The sequence below is a fragment of the Scyliorhinus canicula genome, chromosome 9, assembly GCF_902713615.1.
Source record: "Scyliorhinus canicula chromosome 9, sScyCan1.1, whole genome shotgun sequence".
In the NCBI taxonomy this organism is placed as follows: domain Eukaryota; kingdom Metazoa; phylum Chordata; class Chondrichthyes; order Carcharhiniformes; family Scyliorhinidae; genus Scyliorhinus; species Scyliorhinus canicula.
This window is the reverse complement of record NC_052154.1, coordinates 11,473,846-11,495,526: the sequence shown is the minus strand read 5'-3', so window position 1 is coordinate 11,495,526 and position 21,681 is coordinate 11,473,846. Positions and strand designations below refer to the sequence as shown.

General features: G+C 47.1%; 1 protein-coding gene across 1 annotated transcript in view; it reads left to right on the top strand.

Moving 5' to 3' along the window:
• adamts18 (ADAM metallopeptidase with thrombospondin type 1 motif, 18) overlaps positions 1–21,681 on the top strand; it is a 277,450-nt gene that overhangs the window by 221,313 nt on the left and 34,456 nt on the right. The window contains exons 17-18 of the mRNA XM_038806242.1: positions 2,938–3,079; positions 7,839–7,965. Coding sequence (XP_038662170.1) covers positions 2,938–3,079; positions 7,839–7,965 — 269 coding nt within the window. The remainder of the gene's footprint in view (positions 1–2,937; positions 3,080–7,838; positions 7,966–21,681) is intronic.

The window sequence follows — 21,681 nt, the reverse complement described above, 5'->3', positions numbered from 1 at the left end:
CACCAACAGAATCACAGAGGACACATGAGTATTTTTAAACCACACAGTGCAGGAATGAATATCCCAAGCCAAAGCCACCTTTAACACTTCTGCACTTCTCTGCATCATAGCAAATTATCATGATCTGGGACGGGATTCACCGACCCCCCGCCGGGTCGGAGAATCGCCCGGGGCCAGCGTCAATCCCGACCCGCCGTGTCCCGAATTCTCCGCCACCCGAGATTCAGCGGGGGCGAGAATCGCGCCGCGCTGGTCGGCGGGCCCCGCGCAGCGATTTTCCGGCCCACGATGGGCCGAAGTCCCGGCGCTGACAAGCCTCTCCCGCCGGCGTGGATTAAACCACGTACCTGACCGGCGGGTGCCGGGGTCCTGGGGGGGGGGGGGGGGGGGGGGGTGCTGCGGGGCGATCTGACCCCGTGGGGTGCCCCACGGTGGCCTGGCCCGCGATCAGGGCCCACCGATCGGCTGGCGGGCCTGTGCCGTGAGGGCACTCTTTTCCTTCCGCCTTCACCATGGCGGAGGCGGAAGAGACCCCCTCCCCTGCTCATGCACCGGGATGACGTCAGCAGCCGCTGACGCTCCGGCGCATGCGCGGACTTACACCGGACTGCGAAGTCCTTTCGGCCCCGGCTGGCGTGGCGCCAAAGGCCTTCCACGCCAGCCGGCGGAGAGCCAACCACTCCGGCGCGGGCCTAGCCCCTCAATGTGAGGGCTTGGACCCTAAATGTGCAGAGACGTCCGCACCTTTGGGGTGGACCGACGCCGGAGTGGTTCACGCCACTCCAACACGCCGGGACCCCCCGCCCCACCGGGTAGGGGAGAATCCCAGCCCTTGAGTCAATTCAATTATTGAGGGGGTTTAGAGAGGTGCATGCTGCAGTTATCCAGAGGCATAGGGACAACAGCCCCAGTGAAAGATAGTTAGAACCTGCCCAAATTCATTATGAACATGGAAGCCCAATTTTGAATAGAAATCATGAATTCCAGCATTGACCAGTGATTACACAAACACACACTCACACACGTGTCTCACACCCACACACTCTCATACACACTGTTACACATTCAGTCACACACACAGTTATACACTCACACTTATGCACATCACACTCGCTCACACATGCAACACTATCACACACTCACCCCGCACACAAAGACACACACTCTCACACTGTCACCCACACACTATCTCCCACACGCTCACAGGCATACACTGTCACACACTCACTCACACTGTCACACACATATGCTGCCTCACACACATGCACTGTCACGCAGGCACAGACTCGCATTCACACAAACGCAGTTGCACTCTCTCACACAAACACTCACTCACATGTTCACACTCACACACACATGCAATCGCACTCTCCCACATTTGCACTCTCTCATACACCTACACATGCTGACACACAAATACACACATTCACTCTCTCACATTTGCACTCAAAGACGCACACTCTCCCACACACACTCCCTCACAAACACACACTCACACTAATTTAAACACTCACTTTAACAGACACACACATATTCACACTCACTCGTACACACAGAAACACATGTTGAGGTCTCTCCGCTCTTTCACATCTGACCTGTTTTCCATCACTGACTTTCTTCTCTCCTCTCATTGGCAGCTGTGCGTTCAACCACTATAATAATAATAATCTTTATTAGTGTGACAAGTAGTCTTACATTAACACTGCAATGAAGTTACTGTGAAAATTCCCTAGTCCCCACACTCCGGTGCCTGTTTGGGTACACTGGGGGAGAATTCAGAATGTCCAATTTACCTAACAGAACGTGCAGACTCCGCACAGACAGTGACCAGAGCCGGAAAGCGAACCTGGGACCCTGGCGCTGTGAAGCAACGGTGCTAACCACTGTGCTGTTGTGCCGCCCATCAGCTTTGGAATTCTCTTAACCTGTCCATCCCTTTCCTGTTTTGCAGCAGTAACTAAAACCTAACCCTTTCACCAAATCTCTGCCCGAATATTTCCTTTTGTGCCTTTGTGCCAAACACTTTGTTTGATAATCTCTGCTGTGAAACGTCGCGGTATGTTGAACGGTGTTGAAGGTGTGGGCCAGAATTCTTCAGCGGTTCGTTGGGTGCCGCGCTCTCTGATCCCGCCAGCAGTGCTCCCTCGCCCGTGGGCTTCCCGCCGGCATCGGGTGGCTTCAGTGGCAGCTCCCGTTGACAGCGGACTTACTAATCAGACCAGCTATACTTTCTTCCAAATCATTTGTATACACCACGAACAATAAAGGCCCCAAAACCGATCCCTGGGGAATGCTGCTCGTCACAGCCTTCCATTCAGAAAAGAACCCTTCTACTGCTACCCTCTGTCTTCTGTGCCCAAGCCAGTTCTGTCTCCAGCTCTGCTCTGATCCCATGTGAGTTCACCTTTTGTACCAGTCTACCATGACATACCTTGTCAAAGGCTTTACTGAAGTCCATGCATCCAACATCTATATCTTTTGGGACTTTTGGGAGGAAACCTACGCAGACACGAGGAGAATGTGCAGATTCCACACAGACAGGGACCCAAGCTGGGAATCGAATGTGGGACTGGTGTTGTGAAGCAACAGTGCTAACCAATGTAACTACCGTGCCGGCAGTGCATTCCAAATCACAATTCACTTGTCTTTATTTATTCTCTTCTCGGCACTTTATTTTTCAGTCAATTACCTTAAATCTGTCCCCTCTGGTTACCGACCCTGCAGTCACTGGAAACAACTTCTCTCTGTCTACTCTGTCAAAACTGTCCTTGATTTTGAACACCTCTATTAAATCTCCCCTTACCTTTTGATGTTTTTCTTTTGTGCGACGGAGAGAAATTGACAATAAACCTATTCAATGCCTCTTTCTTCCCCACCTCCCTCCCTCCCTCCGCCCCCCACCCCCTCCCCCCCTCGGCCCAAACTCTTAAACTTCAGGTCCTTTTACAAGGCAAGAATCCAGGTATTGCCTGGGAGTACACTTTACCGAAGGCTGTAAATGAAAGCAAGACCACTGTTCGGAGACACAACTACACCTGGGTGGTCGTGAGATCGGGTTGCTCGGCATCTTGTGCAGGAGGTGAGTAACTCATCCTGTTCATCTGAAGCAAAAAGGAACACTTTCCTTTTCTTTCCCCCCCCACCCCTCCGCCCCCGAGAGAGCGAGAAACAACGGGAAATTTTCTGTTAAAGGCACAGGGCGCGGCTTTGTCCTTTTCATAGCCTGTGGGCCGCTCAGCAAAAGCAGGCATGTACATTCTTTCAATTATATTTTTGTCGGTGTCTAACAGCCGCAAGTCTGTCTCAGCATAACTGCCCGGCAACAGTGATGGGAAACGCAGAGTGATTGTCATCTTAATTTTGTTTTAATCTTGCGCGTGTTCTCTGTTTCAACCGGACAGTGTACATAGAACATAAAAAAATAGAAGAACAGGCCCTTCGGCCCACGATGTTGTGCCGAACTTTCGTCCTAGATTAAGAACAAATGAAATGAAATGAAAATGGCTTATTGTCACGAGTAGGCTTCAATGAAGTTACTGTGAAAAGCCCCTAGTCGCCACATTCCGGCGCCTGTCCGGGGAGGCTGGTACGGGAATCGAACCGTGCTGCTGACCTGCTTGGCCTGCTTTAAAAGCCAGCGATTTAGCCATCATTCTACCGTAATCCATGTACCTATCCAATAGCCGCTTGAAGGTCCCTAATGTTTCCGACTCAGCTACTTCCACAGGCAGTGTATCAGATCCTATGGGCTCACTGTAAGACAAGATAGAGTTTAGAACATATGTCCCCTCGGTCAGCAGAGTGTGAGGCTCAACACAAACTGGACTCAGATGAATTATATTAATAATAATCTTTATTATTGTCATAAGTAGGCTTACATTGACACTCCAATTAAGTTACTGTGAAAACCCCCAGTCACCAAATTCTGGTGCCTGTTCGGGTACACAGAGGGAGAATTCAGAATGTCCAATTCAGCTAACAAGCACGTCTTTCGGGACTTTGTGAGAGGAAAGTGGAGCACCCGGAGGAAACCCACGCAGACACGGGGAGAACGTGCAGACTTCACACAGACAGTGACCCAAGCCGGGAATCGAACCTGGGACACTGGGGCTGTGAAGCAACAGAGCTAACCACGGTCCTACCGTGCCACCCATACATTCAGCACTTTATGTTCAAGAAAATAAGTTGTGCTTTTGCGGCCCCTCACCCAAACTCAGGGGATGGATTCTCCGCCCCGCCGCACCACATTTCTGCCTCGACTCGCCGGTGGGATTCTCCGTTACACCGGCCAGTCAATGGGGTTTCCCATTGTGGGGCGGCCCCATGCCGTCGGGAAAACCCCGGGCGCCGGCAAAACGGAGAATCCCGCCGGCGGAGAATCCTACCCCCTGTGTCCCTAAGCCAAGCAAGAACATCTCGAGTTGTGGTCACTGTTGTAATGTAGGAAATATGGCAGCCAATTTGTACACCGTAAGCTCTCACAAACAGTAATACAATAGTAGTGTCTACAAAAATCATTTGAAGTGAGTAGACAACCGCAACAAATAATCAAAAGGGCAAATAGAATGCAGGCCTTAATCTCAAGGATGCTGCAATACAAAGAGGCGGGAGCCACATTCCAGTTACATAAATCGATCCCACACAGAGTGCGTGCTCATAAGGTAGAATTAGAGAAGAAAGAGAAAATGCTGGAAAATCTCAGCAGGTCGGGCAGCATCTGTAGGGGGAAAAAAGAGCTAACGTTTCGAGTCCAGTGACTCTTTGTCAAAGCTCCTTCGACTTAGAGAAAATGTTTCCCCAGTGGGAGAGCCAAAAACCCAATGTCACTGCACTAGTTAAACAACAAGAAACATACAGATCTCAATCCATCTTACTGTGGGAGAATTGTGGACTCAGCATCAGGCAGATCAGAATGCAACTCCTCACACCCAACGTTTCTCCACCAGCTGCCTCTCTAATGCTTTCCTTGGCCCCACCCAGCAATGGCCTCATCTCTCCGAGTTAAATCTCTGCAGGGACTTGCCCAGTCAAACCGCAATCCATTCGCCCAGACTGCAAAACACATTCCTTTGCCAATTTCACCTTATGGCTGCTAAAACCACCCAGGCCCTGTAAAACAATTTCTTAAAAAAACATGACCATTGCAGTCAAACACACTCTAACCCCAGCCTTTTAACCCTTAAATTGCCCAACACTTAGAGCCCAATATTCTTAAAGTCTTCCAGTCGTCACAGGTAAGAAACAAAATGACTCTCTTCAGTAAACTTGAACCTTATAACTTCAACAGAGAAGACTCGGTCCCATATGCAGAGCGAATGTGTAATATCTTCCGGGCTAATAACATCGTGGGAGACAAGAAGCAGAAAGTGCTTCTGCTGACAGCATGCAGGGACCCGACATTCAATGGAATAAAAAGCATGACCGACCCGGTTGCCACTGACTCGAAAATTTTTGATGAGTCTGTAGCACGAAATCACTATGACTCAAATCCCTCTGTCATCCTCCAGAGATACCACTTTAATACAACGGGGAAGACCCCGAGGGAACCCGTCACGGAATTTGTAAAGGGGTTGTGAATTCAGCCCATCCCTGACTGAGATGTTGCGGGACAGGTTGGTGCGCGAAATAAACAATCTCTAAATTCAATGGAAGCTCCTGACAGAGCCTAACCTGGATGAGAAAAAAAAACCCATTGAGATAGCCCTATCCCTGGAGAACACAGTAAAAGGAACTCAGGAGCTACAGGGAGCCCTTGACTGTAATGCCCTCCAGTTAGATGGAAGGACCCTTGTGTAAAGACGCCCATTCCTTAGTTGAAGGTGCCTGCGTGGATCGCCCATTACCAAGTCACAGCTTAGCTGGTGTCCCCCGGCAGTCAAGGAAATTTCATGACAATCCTAAGGATACTGGGGAAGCCGTTCATGAAGAATGCAGATGCCAAAGATGTGCTGGTTAGGTGGGTTGGCCATACTAAATAGCCGCTTAGTGTCCAAAGGTGTGCAGGTTAGGTGGGGTTATGAGGTTACAGGGATATGGAAGGGATGGTCCGAGGTGAAGTGTTCTTTCATAGGGTCGGGATTCGATGGGCCGAATGGCCTCCTTCATTGTAGGAATTCTATGGTTCTATTCCTTCAGTTCAGTGGCAGTAGTACACAACATAATGCAAAGGCAGGACTTGTCCACAAGGACTGTATGGTGGTCACTCCTACGATAGTGTCATGGATAGATGCATCTGCAACAGGCAGATTGGTCAGGATGGAGTCAAGTATGTTTTTCCTTCTTGTTGGTTCCCTCACCACTTGCCGTAGATTGAGTCCAGCAGCTATGGCCTATAGAACCTGGTCAGCTCGATCTGTGGCGGTATCAACGAACCACTGTTGGTGATCGATATTGATGTCCTCCACCCAAAGTATAATTTGCGCCCTTGCCACCCTCAATGCCGGGAAGAAGGCGGCACATGATAATCAGCAGGAGGTTTCAATGACATTTAGGACCTGTTGCCATGAGCTGTCATGAGGTCCCAGGTCGATGTTCAGGACTCCCACTGCAGCGCCCCCACTCCTGGATGGTGATGGGACATTTTCTGTACCATACGATTCCATGAGTATGACTCTGTCAGGCTGTTGCTTGAATAGTCCATGAGATAGCTCTCCTAATTTTGGTATTAGCCTTCAGGTGTTAGTAAGGAGTACTTTTCAGGCTTGACAAGGTTTGCCATTTTCAATTCTGGTGCCTTGGTCGATGCCGGCAATTTGTCTGGTTTCATTCCTTTGAGGATTTTTAGTGGTTTAATACAATAGATTAGTGGTTTGACACAACTGAGTGGCTTGCTCGGCAATTTCAGAGGGCACTTAAGAGTTAACTACATTGTTGTGGGTCTGGAGTCACTGGGATTTCCTTCCCTGAAGGTCATTATTGAACCAGATGGGTTTTTATGACATTTTATGGTCATCATTTGACTTTTAATTCCAGATTTTTTAATTGAGTTCAAATGGTGGGATTCGAACCCAGAGCCCCACGGCGTCACCCTGGATCTCCATATTACCGACCCAGCGACAGTACCACTTGGCCGCCACCACCTCCGCTGTCCTCTTTGAGTCTGGGCGCCAGACTATAAGGAGGATGTGACGGTCTTTGAAGGGGTGCAGAAGAGGTTTCCAAGACTGGTCCTAGCGATGAGGGATTTGAGTTATGTGGAAGGATTAGAGAAGCTGCAATTTCCTTTCTTTGGAGCAGAAAATGTCGAGGGGAGATTGAAGAGGAGGTGTTCTAAGTTCTGAAGAGCTGGATAGGTGAAGTAAGGAGAAACCGTTTACATTGACAGGGCGTTCAGAACCCAGAGGAAATGAATTTCAGGCTTTCAGGGAAAGTATTTGGAGGGAAATGTGAGCCTTTTTTTTTTACTCATTGTGTTATGATCGGGAATGCGCTGCTGAAAGGGTGGTGAAAACGTGTTTAATAATTCACGAAAGGGCGAGGAAGTATTCCTGAGAGGGGACATTCTGCAGAGCAGTGGGGAAAGTGCGGGGAGTGCGACTAATAGCACGTTCAGGAAGATGGCACTGGCATGATCGGCCAAATGGCCTCCTTCCATGCTGCGTCATTCTTTGATTTTGTGCAGATCAGGAACCCTGGATGCTTTTTTTCTGTCCTTTCCCAAAGACCATCAAGACAGATCGTTGCTGTACAGCAAATTCAGCAAAGCCCAGAACTGGAAGCTGTGCTGCCTTGGTACGAAGGATAATCCCGTATTAGCTGCTCTATTAGCTCCCAAGATATCAGTGCAGCCTTAAACTGGATTTAACGCAAACATTAATAAGTTGTTGGCTTTCTTGCAGGAAAAATGGTGAGCACCGCCTATTGTCTACAGGACCATCTCATTCAAGTCAACTCCACCTTCTGTCTCGCACAGACAAGACCTGCGACAGGATCAATTACCTGCAACACACAGCCCTGTCCTGCAAGGCAAGTATTTCAAATAAATCCATAAGCATATCCAGAATACGTTTTTTTTGTTGATTAAGGATATTGAAAGACGGCGCTTCTGGCATTGCTGCACTCCATCAGTTTTGACACTTGAGTGTCAGCCTAGTTTCTATGCAGAAGACTCTGAAGTGGGATTTGAACTCACAAGCTGCTGACTTAGACAGGAGTGCTATCAGCAAATTGCAGCTGACACTGTATGGATGTGAAAGCGTGGGAACCAGGGACAAGACAGCGACAGCAATTCCCAACGTGCGCTCCCAATTGTGTAAAGCCATTACGTCACGGCTTGGGAGAGCATCTTTGGCCATTGCACAGCGACATGTTTTCAATTAGAAATGGTTCTAGTTTACTGCAGTTTATTAGTCACTGAAGATCGTGGGTGGTCTCTGTGTAAGGAACGCCCGAGGCTGGTGGTCTTTGTATTTGTTGGGACACGTGAAGTCAAATGTATGGGGTTTTTGTTATGTTTTTCTTCAATCTAATTAACTGGTTTAGGTTGTCTGAATGTCGCAGGGCCCCATTATTGATGTGCTAATGCACTGTTTCGGTGATCTGCAATTGGATACATAAATATGAATGATTGTCACGTGAGGAATAAATAGTCTGGAGTAGGGGACTAAGACCAAGTAACGATGTTAGAAACACGGCCGACCCCAGGGACTGGTAATGAATACAGTCTATAGGACAATAGAGTGTTCAGGAAAGGAGGTGCAACCTGAGATGTGAAGGACATCTGGGGAGACGGAGAATGTCGATCCTGTGGGAGGTGAAATGTTACACGATCAGCCTGCTCTGGTTAGTGCGAAAGGACAAAGGGGTTTACTCCGAGTACCAGGGCCAGATGGAAAGGAGTGCAACTCACCTGAATGGGAGTATGCGGAAACAGCCAAGTTCTTTCAATGGGAATAAAGAAAGACTTGCATTTATAAAGCACCTGTCGCATCCACTCGACAATCCAAGGTGCTTTACAACCAATGAACTACAGCTGCTGTTCTCGAGTACCTGGTGGTCCATTTGCACACAGCACGCTCCCACAGACAACAATGTGACAATGAGCAGGTAATCTGCTTTGGTAATGTTGCTTGAGGGATAAGTACTGGTCAGGACAACAGGGATGTTTCCCCTGCTCTACATAGGGATGAAATCGCAGAAGTTGCAACACCGGCCCCTTTACCTCCTCCCTGCTCACCATCTACACAGGTGAGGTAGAGCTTCACGTGCACCTCCTTCAATCTGGTCTATAGCATTCAATGCTCCCAATGCGGTTTACTCTACATTAGAGAGACTAAACGCAGACTGAGTGCTCGCTTTGCAGAACACTTTCGGCCCGTGCGCAAGCAGGACCCAGACCTTCCTGTCGCTGCCATTTTTACTCACCGTCCTGCTCTCACGTCCACATGCCCGTCCTTGGCCTGCTGCAATGTTCAAGTGAAGCCCAGCGCAAACTGGAGGAACAGCACCTCACCTTCCAATAAGGCACCTTACAGCCTTCCAGGCTTGATTTGATTTAGATTTATTGTCACGTGTACTGAGGCACAGTGAAGAGTAATGTCCTGCGTACAGTACTTACATTGAGTTCAACAACTTCAGACTGCGAACTCTCTCCTCCGCCCTCACCCCATTTTTATTTCTATCAATTTATTTTCATTTCCCTCCGTTCTCAGAGGTAATTTGGACATTCTGAATTCTCCCCCTGTGTACCCGAACAGGCGCCAGAGCATGGCGACTGGGGGATATTCACAGTAACTTCACTGCAGTGTAATGTAAGCCTTTTGTGACACTAATAAAGGTTATTATTGTATTACCCCTAGGGCAGCACGGTGGCACAGTGGTTAGCACTGCGCCAAGGTCCCAAGTTCGATCGCAGCCCTGGGTCACTGTCCGTGTGGAGTTTGCACATTCTCCCTGTGTCTGCGTGTGTCTCACCCCCACAACCCAAAAGATGTGCAGGTTAGGTGCATTGGTCACGCTAAATTGCCCATTGATTGGAAAAATGAATTGGGTACTCTAAATTGAAAAAAAAAATTATTGTCTTACCCCTATGCTCAACTCAATACAAGCCAAGTTTATGCAGCCTATCTTCAAATCCAATGATTCCCGGAACTCAGCAAGCATGAGGAGTCAAAGATGATAAGTAAATTCAAGGAACAAACCCATCGTCCTGAGGAAAAAGCACGCCTAATATATGATAGGAACATAGAAAATAGGAACAGGAGGAGGCCATTCGGCCCTTCAAGCCTGCTCCACCATTCATTATGATCATGGCTGATCATCCAACTAAGTAACCTGTTCCACCTTTCTCCCATATCCTTTGATCCCTTTTGCCCCAAGGGCTATATCTAATCCCTTGGCCATGCTAAATTGCCCCTTAGTGTTCAAAGATGCGCAGGTTAGGTGGGGGTCACAGGGATGGGGCGGGGGGAGTGGACCTAGGTAAGGTGCTCTTTTGGAAATCGGGTGCAGACTCAACGGGCTGAATGTCCTCCTTCTCCACTGTAGGGATTCTATGGATTCTCTGGAATGGGCATGAGGGGCTGAATGGCCTACTCCTGTCCCAATGTTTCCTGGTGTTTCTGATTGAACGTTTCACCTCCTCATCTTAGCCCAATGACTTTGGCATGCACCTGAAATTTGATCTGCTCAGTCTGTCACCCGTAACCTATAGATAATTGTTAATTGTGACTCAGTCAGTCTGGTGTGGGTTCTCTTTTTAATGTACAGCCCCACAAATGGATAATATTTCATCGAAGGATGAACAGAAATGCTCCTGTAGAATTGCACAGGGATGTCAAGAGCTCCTTGGCTTCAATTCCTGTCAGGCCCGGACAAATCCATTTGCTGTGGCCACCCCCCTCTGAGCAAATTTCTGATTTTGAGCAGTATGAATGTCACTTTGTAGTTTTAAGTGATGGACAAGTTGAAACCTATAGCTCCCTGTATAAGTTACACAAAGACTCTACTGTATGCATGTTCTCTACCTGTAGATTATGCTGAGGTTTAACACATGTTGAAGAGTGTTAGGGGTGTACTCTGTTGTGCATTAAATAAAAGGAGAGATTTGTTTTAACTTTCTGCCTCCCAACGAAATAAGCCTTCTTGCACCGAGAGGCTGGTGTTTACCAAGATGTGGACATTGCAACAAGTGGAAGAAGTTCCTGTTAATTATCAGCCCCATCAGTGCTGGCTTCAAGTGGGGTCGAATACTCCCAATGGGGCTTATCACAGAAATCTTGCACCAACCTGCCCTGGGAACTTTAAATGTTTGTGACTATCCAGTGAGACTCCGGGACTCCAATGCCCAGTATTACGTGTTCCCCAAATCCGTACATTTTCACACATTTACCAGACTGCCTGTGGTCAATGTACATCATGTAATTCATTCTGTATAGTATTGCGTTCACACTATATAGCATTGTGTCCTTGTGGGCTCTGTGTGTGAGCCGTTGCGCAGCTCTGCCCACAGGGGGAGATGAGGAGCTTGTACAGGGCTCCACCCTCGGCTCCGCCCATGGCCCCACCCACTACCGGAAGTATAAAGTGCTGCAGCCTTGTGAATCTGCCCTCAGTTCTTCTGGTCGCAGGCAGGCTCAGTTGTAAGTCTATTAAAACCACTTTTAACTTCCTGTCGTGTCTTGAGTAAAGTGATGGTCGCATCACTGCCCCTGTTCTAACTTCCTTCCCTTTGATTTCAATAGCTGTGATACTGCTTTCCATTCTCCCCCTCCTCTGACAACATGCAGCCTTCCTCGGCTTTCCAAGCTTGAAGCTAATGAGGACACTTGATTGTTGGCCATCATTTGAAAGGGTTTGTAACACAAAGGGCTGGATCTTGCCTTAAAGTAATATAAAGCTCTGATTAGATTCCATTTAGAGCATTACATTCACTTCTGGGCACCACACCTGTGGAAGGATGTATTTTGGAAGGGTTCCAGTGTCCCATCACCAGAGCGAGAATAAGGATAAAAGCGTGTCATTTTGCAGGGCTGCCTGCCTGAACACTGCTTGCATTCCCTTGAGTATGGCAGATTGACAAGTGATCTATTCAAGATATTTAAGATAATGAAATAAATTGATAGAGGGAAAAACTTCTTCCTCACTTTTACTTTGCATGTCACTTCAGCACTCCATCTCGTTCCCACTCTGACCACCTGGGATGGCAGGACTGATGTATGACTATATTCGCTGGAGTTTAGAAGAATGAGGAGGGGGATCTCCTAGAAACCTATAAAATTCTAACAGGACTAGACAGGGTAGATGCAGGAAGGATGTTCCAGATGGCAGAGGAGTCCAGAAACAGGAGTCACAGACAAGATTACGGGGTCATCCATTTAAGACTGAGATGGAATGACATTTCATCACCCAGAGATTGATGAGCCTGTCAAATTCTCTACCGCAGAAAGCAGTTGAGGACAAAACATTGTATGTTTACACAAAGGAGTTAGATATCGCTCTTTGTGTTAAGAGATCAAAGGATATGGGGGAGACTGGAACAGGTTACTGAGTTGGATGGTCTGCCGTGATCATACCCAATGGCAGAGCAAGCTTGAAGGGCTGAATGGCCTATTCCTGCTCCTATTTTCTTTGTTAACGCAACACTCTACAGGCTTCTGGACTCAATATTGAGTTCAACAATTGTAATCCCTGCCCCCACGTTATTTTCTTTTTTTTATTCATTTGTTCATTTTGTATTTGGATGGCTGTTTTTCAGTCATTCGCACCTCATTGGGACCCATCCCTTGTTTCGTTACTTCACCCGTGAACACAAACTTTTCGCCATTTAATCTTTCCTGCGTTCTCACCCACAGACCTTCCATTTTGTTTTTTAACCATCCAGACCCCCATTCTCCACTTTCACTTGCTCAGAACCTGGTCCATTCCAAACTCACCCCGCCCTGATGAAAGGCCACCATCGACCTAAAACGTTAACTCTGATTCTCTCTCCCCAAATGCTGCCAGCCCCTTGCTGAGCATTTCCAGCACTTTCTGTAATTTATTTCAAACCTTTCCCTCTGCTGCCATATGTCCTGAGCAAAGGGCATAGTTCAAAATTAAAACAAGGACGTTCAGGGGGGGGGGGGGGGGGGCAATGTCAGGAAGCACCTCCTCACACAGGGAAATCTGAAATTCTCTCCCCCCCCCCTGCTAAAAGAGCTGCTAACGTTGGGGAGTATTTTGAATATTTAAAAACTAAGATTGATATATTTTATGAGGAAAGAACGGCAAGCGTTTTGAAAGCAAGGTGGGTGGATAGGGTTAAATTACAGACCGTCTCTGATCTAATTGAATGAGGGATACAGGGTCTGGGGATGTTGAATGGCCTACTCCTGTATTACACTGGGCCTTGCAAATTGAACGCAGTGGGTTGACATGATTGCATTAACGATGCTAAATCACTTGGCTCGGGTGAAAAAGAATTTACACCAGACCCGGTACCTTTGTGTGTAGTGTAGTGAGGATTGTAATGCAGGAATCAAGACAGTCAATTTGTGCGCAGCAAACCCTCATTAAGAGCGCGGAAATAAATCATAAAATCCCTATAGTGCAAAAGGAGGCCATTCGGCCCATCACTACACAGGACCACTCCCCCATCTACACCGTCCTTACCTGCACATCCTTGGGCACTAAGGGGTAATTGTCCATGGCCAACCCACCTAACCCGCACATCTTTGGACTGTGGGAGGAAACCGGAGCACCCGGAGGAAACCCACGCAGTCACAGTGAGAACATGCAAACTCCACACAGACAGTTACCCAATGGAAATTTTCACAGGAATTGAACCCGGGTCGCTGGCGCTGTGAGGGAGCAGTGCTAACCACTGTGCCGGCCGAGTCTGTTTTACTTGATGTTGATTGTGGAATAAATATTGGTCAGAGCTCTGGAGGGTCACCCTCCTCTCTCCACTTCAATTAATCTCATTGGATCTGATGTACAGATGGCACAGAACATTCCCCTCTGAAATACAGAGTATATCATGCTGGGGACATGTGGCTCACAGATGCCGGTACATCTGTGGTAGAGTCCAGAACATGAATAACCAGAGTGACTGGTGTGTTTGGCTTGTTTCAGATATCACTTGCTCCACGTGAATTAGACTGGATTTGACCCCTTGAGTACTTTCTTTCCCAATTATCAGCCCAGGAGTTTCTTTATGTCTTTTTTTGTGCAGTCGGGGAGATTAAATGACCGTGGGGAGGATGGGAGGGGGAAATGTGTCCAGTCACCACGCTGAGGAAAGCACGGGGCAGAATCTTCTCCACTCTGGAGATGAGGCCATTTACATGCCGAGGGACACTGCTTGTGTCTGAGGTGAGCCCTGTGGACAATTAACTGGCCTCCTCCCTGTTCGCTGTCCAATTAATGATGGCAGGCGGGACACAAATTAAGAAGACCCAATCGGAGTGTCTGCAGGACTGGCCTGCCGGCAGTCCCGCTGAGTCCCGCAGGCGTCAAGTGGGAGAGAGCCTCAAAACCGAGGTGTCAAGGCTTCAAAATAATCAATAAAACTGAAAGGTCAGAGCTGCCAGGGTCATTGGTGGGGAAAGGGAATCTCTGCACTGGAATACATTTTTCTGTGACTGCTGTGGTATTATCATTAATGTAAGAACGGCAAGGGTTAATGAAGTGTCTAAGAGCAGCCACTAGAGGGAGCTACAGTTACAAGACATTGATGCTGAGCCTTGTAGGAGGAAGGAGTTAGCTAAAGACAGACTGAAGGAAAGATAGTGTGAGTAAGAGCAGATCATAGTTTATAATAGTACAGAGATTAGTTGTCGATGAGTGTAGGTTATATGTTAACAGTCAACTGTGTATTATTTAGGAGTATGTGTCGAAATCAAATTGGTACTGTTAATAAATTTACAGCTTTGTTCAAGTTCATCCTATTTTGTGGTCTTTGAGAACACTATGCCAACCATCCTGAATTTAGCAACACAAAGAACATCAGAACTGTGTCTTGCCAATGATTGGATTTGTTTATTGTCACTTGTACCGAGGTACAGTGAAAAGTATTTTTCTGCGAGCAGCTCAACAGATCATTACGTACATGGGAAGAAAAGGGAATAAAGGAAAATATATAATAGGGAAACACAAGGTATACAATGTAACGGCATAAGCACCAGCATCGGATGAAGCATACAGGGTGTAGTGTTAATGAGGTCAGTCCATAAGAGGGTCATTTAGAAATCTGGTAACAGCGGGGAAGAAGCTGTTTTTGAACCTGTTCGTGCGTGTTCTCAGACTTCTGTATCTCCTGCCTGATGGAGGAAGTTGGAAGAGTGAGTGAGCCGGGTGGAAGGGGTCTTTGATTATTTCCCCAGGCAGCGGGAGGTGTAAACGGAATCAATGGATGAGAGGCAGGTTTGTGTGATGGACTGGGTGGTGTTCACGACTCTCTGAAGTTTCTTGCGGTCTTGGGCCGAGCAGTTGTCATACCAGGCTGTGATGCAGCCAGATAGGATGCTTTCTATGGTGCATCTGCAAAAGTTTGTAAGAGTGAATGTGGACATGCTGCATTTCCTTAGTTTCCTGAGGAAGTATACGCGCTGTTGTGCTTTCTTGGTGGTAGCGTCGACGTGGGTGGACCAGGACTGATTTTTGGAGATGTGCACCCCTAAGAATTTGAAACTACTAACCATCTCCAACTCGGCCCCGTTGATGCTGACAGGGGTATGTGCAGTACTTTGCTTCCTGAAGTCAATGACCAGCTCTTTAGTTTTGCTGGCATTGAGGGAGAGATTGTTGTCGCTGCACCACTCCACTGGGTTCTCTATCTCCCTCCTGGATTCTGACTCATCGTTATTCGAGATCCGGCCCACTATGGTCGTATCGCCAGCAAACCTGTCGATGGTGTTGGAACCAAATTTTGATAAAATCCTGGACATTGCCTTCCATGTGCCTCTGGGCTCCCAATTGGAGGACACCTCCAATGCCCTCCTGGACCCCTGACGCAGCACGGAACCTACATGTCTTCTGCAAGTATCCATCGATGGGCACAATTACAGGCTTTTGAATATTTTAAATTTACCACATTGACTACTTGCTGTGGATGGGCCAGGAAAGTATGGGTTCAGACATCCCATCTACGGCAAAACGTCTGAGGATATAGCTGGGAGAGGACCCAAGCTGCCACGGACCTGATTTCCACGCTCTCCCATTTCCAACGGGCTGGGAAGATTCCAACCTGGTGTCTGTGTGGACCTGGTCTACCAGCCAGTCCCTCCCTACCCACTTATTTTGTCTGCTCGTTTGTTACATTAAACGAAACAGGAGACAGCTTTAGGTATCTCTGGATGCCCTTTTTGGGTGCAACAAGGAGCAGCTTCACATCACATTTCACTCTGTGTTATTTTAGAACTAATCTCTTCAAAATCTGGGGAAAAGTAGCACAGAGGAGTATTTCATGGATCATAGAATGTACGGTGCAGAAGGAGGCCATTCGGCCCATCGAGTCTGCACTGGCCTTTGGGAAGAGCAAGCACCCTACTTAAGCCCACACCTCCACCCTATCCCTGTAACCCAGTAAACCCGCCTAACCTTTTGCATATTAAGGGGCAATTTAGTACGACCAATCCACCTCGCCTGCACATCTTTGGACTGTGGGAGGAAACCGGAGCACCCGGACGAAGCCCACGCAGGCACAGGGAGGAAGTGCAAACTCCACACAGATAGTCACCCGAGGCCGGAATTGAACCCGGGTTCCTTGAGCTGTGAGGCAGCAGTATTAACCACTGCGCCACCGTGCCATCCAAAAGAAACCTGCTGTAAAACATGGAGAAATAACATGCCATCATGGGAACTTGGTAACCCAGTCTGGGAAGGGATGAGATCCACAGTGGTAAGTATAATAGATAGAAAAGACACAACTGACTTCAAGACATAGATGAGCATGTGAGACCTTGCGGCATTGTCTCAACACGTGCAGCAGTTGAACTGGCATCTGATTCCGGGGCCTTATTTAGACGTTTGCGCCCAAATGAAAGGCATCATTAACCCTTATCATGAGAAGATGGCTGTGACTCAGTTGTTCCTTCGGCTGTTTGCAACAGGCAGGGAACAGACCATATTCCACCAGCCCGCACTTGCAGACCCAAAAAAAACCATCTGCTGTTAGGTGTGTTTGTATGATTGGGCAGCACATGCTGAACAATCCTGACTGCGCTGATGGCTACACTAACAACTAATTTCAGATCAATAGTTGAGCTCATAATGTGGCTCATTTATACTTGCGAGAAGCAACCTGCATTTGTACACTGGCCCGATCTGTGCCATCAAAAGCAATACGTTCAGACTTTGAGCCTTTTTTGAATTAGCAGGACCTTGAGGAGCTGATTAGTTTCCTGTTGCTCTATCAATGGCAATCCCCTGTCCAAACAGAGTTGACTTGCCAACAAATTGGCGTGCTTTGCTTCTACAATACAAATTGTTTCCATCTTTTGAAATTTGGTGAGTTTACCCTGTTGAGTGCAAGATGAAAAGATTCAGCAAATGTCTCTATTTTCAGCAATATTCAAGTTCTTTATTACCAAGTGACTGATTTCATTTGTCTCGAGTGAAAACTTGGATTTCCAATAATAGAACCCAAACTTGCCCTTCGAGGGCCCATTATTAATCCCATGCAGTCACTGGAATAAGACATCACTGGAATGAATATTTAACATCTGTTTTCACTTCCCAATGTGTATAATCTGCAATTACCATCCTCAATATCAGATCTGTATTTCTGCTATCAAACTCCCCTCATTATGATTTTCACCAGGGTGGTTGGCTTGGTTCCTGGCACTCTAAATGGGAGGCTATTTGTAATATTCTGTTTTGATTAAGCTGGCTGGCTTTCTGTAGGACACTGTTTGGACCCAGAAAAATCCACCTTTCCTCCCTGGCAAACAGAGGGGGAGACATTACCTTGCTGGAGTGTTGCCCAGTTTTGCATGGACATGTCTTGGAGGCAGATTGCAGAAATTAATGTGTGCAAACAGGGGTCTTGTCCATCGGTATTAAATACACATCAGACTCTTAAATGGCCAGCATTGGTCCTTTCCCAAAATTAACGACCCTACGCGTTTAAGTGTCCCCCCCCCCCCTCCCCCAACACCACCGAGACCTGCCAACCAATCAGAGGCCGGCAGCTGTCTATTGTCATCAGCATTACCAGGGGCCGTGGCAGCTATTGGTGAGGAATTGAACAAACAAATGTGAGACAAAATGGGATCATTAGGATAATGTAGAGGATACCCGGGTATAGGATTCATTACTGTTGCCTTATTTGGTCGTATGTATGTGAAATTTGATGCAACTTGAATGTATCTGTACAGAAATGTTTTGTCCCTTTGTTCACTCGGGCTGTTGAAGATTCAGGAGACTGGTTGTGTCCTGCTCTCCCAATAGAGTGAGTCACCCCAGCTAGCTGGTTAAAATAAACAATAATTGATACCTGCAAATCCGTCTCAAATTTTATTGAGACCAGACTGACAGCAAAAGAATCAGGATTGTCATTGGTACCAGGATCAAAGAGGGACCCAAGGCCAAAGGTGAGCGAGCATGGGGTTGCGGGAGTGGAGGGTTAGAGGGAAGGGTTGGGGTTGACTCTCAGCAGGCCAACCCCCCGTCAAACTGGTGCATTACGCATTTGAAGGAGGTAACCCCCCCCCCCCACACTGCTTTTAGAGTTACCTAAATGGTGACTCATCTGCTTGCTAAATACTAGCGGCAGCAGTTAAGGCCCTTAAGTTGACATGAATTGTCTCCTTGCCCAGGACATAATTGGACAGAGGCAGGACGACAGTGGAGTTCCCACACCACACCCTCCCTCTTGATTAAATGTCCCCTTCCTGCCTTTTATCTCACCTCTGGGGTTGGGGGGGGGGGGGCGCGGTGAAGGGGGGGGGGGGCTGGGGTGTGTGCTTTATACTCCACCCACTGTTTAAATTGTGTTTGACATGCACCCTGCATGACTGAAGATGCCGTAGAAACTGACGTAAGAGCACGTCCAGATTCTGTGGACTTTCTGAACAAAAATATTCATTTTCACAATGTGGGCATCACTGGCATGGCCAACATTTGTCTCCCATCTCTAATCACCCTAGAGGAGGTGGTGGTGATCTTTCTTAACCCGTTGCAGTCTGTATGGGAAAGTGCTGGCAGTTCCAGGATTTTGACCCAGTGACAATGGGTCAATACGTTTTCAAATCAGGTTGGTGTGTGTTACTTGAAAGGAAATCAGAAGTGGTGGTATTTCCATGAAACTGTTACCCTGACATTCTGTGTGATAAGGGTTGAAGGTTTAGGAAGGTGCTGTTGAAGAAGCCTTGTTGAGTATATCCTTGTAAATAGCACATACTGCAATAATAGAGTAAGGAGGTGGTTGGGTTTCTGATCAAGTGGACTGCTTTGTCAAACTACTTGAGTGCTGTTGCAGCTGCATTCGTCCAGGCAAGTTGCCTTCATTGCTCACTGTTTTGTCAAGAGAGCTTCTTTTGTCTCTTATGGTGAATTGACAAACAGTGTGATTTCCTCGTCATGGGCCAACTCGAGACAGCTGTGAACAAAGCAAGCTCTGGGGTTTGTGAGTTATTGGTACATGTGTAAATCACTTGTGTTCTCATTGCAGAAGGGAAAGAGAGGGACATGGGCCAAAACGTTACTCTTCCAGTGTCAAGATGGCGTGTGAGAGATTGTTGTCAGTCAGATGGGTGATAGCGAATGTCGAAGCTTACTCAGAGGGCCTGAGCATTCAATTCCTCAGCACCTGAATCCTGGATCAGTTTGCTTTGAGGAGACTTCATTCTGCCCAAGGAGAATGTTCCACCGACACAGCATGAGATAATATCAAGTTAGCATAGGGCAAACCCAAAGTCCTGACGTCTTTGGCAAGTTCGTTTTCTTTTGATTAATTCTTGGCTCTGAACACCCACTAACAAGGCCAGCATTTATTGCCGTGACTTTAACTTTAGCGGCTTAGTGAAACCACTTTCAAGTGCAGTTCAAGCGCCAAGCAAAGTGACGTGAAGCTGAGTCACATACAGGCCGGACCAGGTAAAGACAACGGAATCCTCTCCTGAAAGCACATTCGTGAACCAGTTACGTTTTTCCACAGTCCCAACACCTTTTGTTAATTTACCAATAGCAGTTTTTAATTTCCAGATTTCGTCACATAATTTGAATGTTATACTTCTTCCAGTTCTGCAGCCACCGAGACCAGAGCACCCCTTCAATTCTGGCCTCCTGAACTTCCTCAATTTTGATTATTTCACCATCGACTGCTATGCCTTCCGCTGCCTGGACTCTTAAACCCTGGGATTATTTCACAAAAAATCCCTGTGTCTCCACCTTTCTCTTCACCTCTTTGACCCAAGTTTTTAACCATCTGTCTAATTTCCCCTCAAGTAACTGATTCTCTAAACTTCACAAACCTTCCATTTGTCCTTGGGACTTGAGGGTCACCGGACAGTAATTGCCCTCAAGGATGTGCTGGTGAGCCACCTGCAGCTGAGAGGCTTGCTACGCCATTTCAGAGAGCAGTTAAGATTCAATCACATTGGTGTGGGACTGGAGTCGAAAGATTGGCCAGACCAGGTAACGACAGCAGATTTCCTTTCCTGAAGGACATTAGTGAACCAGATGTCTTTGTTTAAAATGACAATCCTGGTAATTTCAGGATTGTTATTAATGAGGTTAGCATTTCATTCCAGATGTATCAATTAGTTGAATTTAAATTCCCTCAGTGGGGCTTGAACTCATGCCCCCAAACATTCATCCAGACGTTTGGATTATCAATGCCAACAGCAATACCACTGTGCTACCATCCACGCTGTTCAGTTATGTCCATTTGCTGTCTTCTATAAATATATATATTTTAAACTGTTCGAAATTGAATGTTTCCTTGAAGGCTAAGAAACTACATTCTTGAAGCCTCGTGTTATGAGAATTGTGGCCAGTTGGAATTTCATCAAATAATTCAGCTCGATTTAAAAAAATACTTGACAGGCATCCAAAAAATCATCGCTAAACCTTTGCAAAAAGTAATTTGAACGTAGCAGTTTTATTATATCAGGTACAGATTTTTGAACCTGTGCCAGGTTGCTATTATAAGTGGCAATTTAATGTGATGTCGTCCACCCTTCTCAGGGTTTCTCGAAATGCCCAACCCAAAAGTAATACTATATGTAGTTAAATTCACTTAAAAGCTAACCTGACGTTAGGACACTTAACGGGAAAGCTCATAATGAGAAGCTGGTGCAGAATCCCAACTTGTTTCTGGCTCTTGTCAATCCTTTTCCATTCCATTGGATTTCTGTGAGGCTGGAATGGTGGCTCTTAAAGATTTTACTGCAATTGCGCACTGCTGCATCTCACCGTTGGGAATTCAGTGCCGTTTAAAACACTAACTGTATCTGACTTTGCTCACTTTCTGGTGAGGTGGTAATGCACTCGCATTCCATGTTTAAATGCCATCAAGTCGGGAAATTGAATTTATTGCATCCTCAGAAAAATCACAATGTAATCTGGAGCATCATACTTTTAAAAAGCTTAACTTTGGCTCATTGACCTACATTTGTTCCCAAATTTGAAAGCTCTCAACCTTTTTTTCAGATCACTCCATGGGTTCACACCCTTTCCTGTCTCTGTCGCTTGCTCCAGCCGTACAGGCTCTGCACTCCTCCCACTCTGGCCCCCTGCGCCATCGCCAATTATCACTGC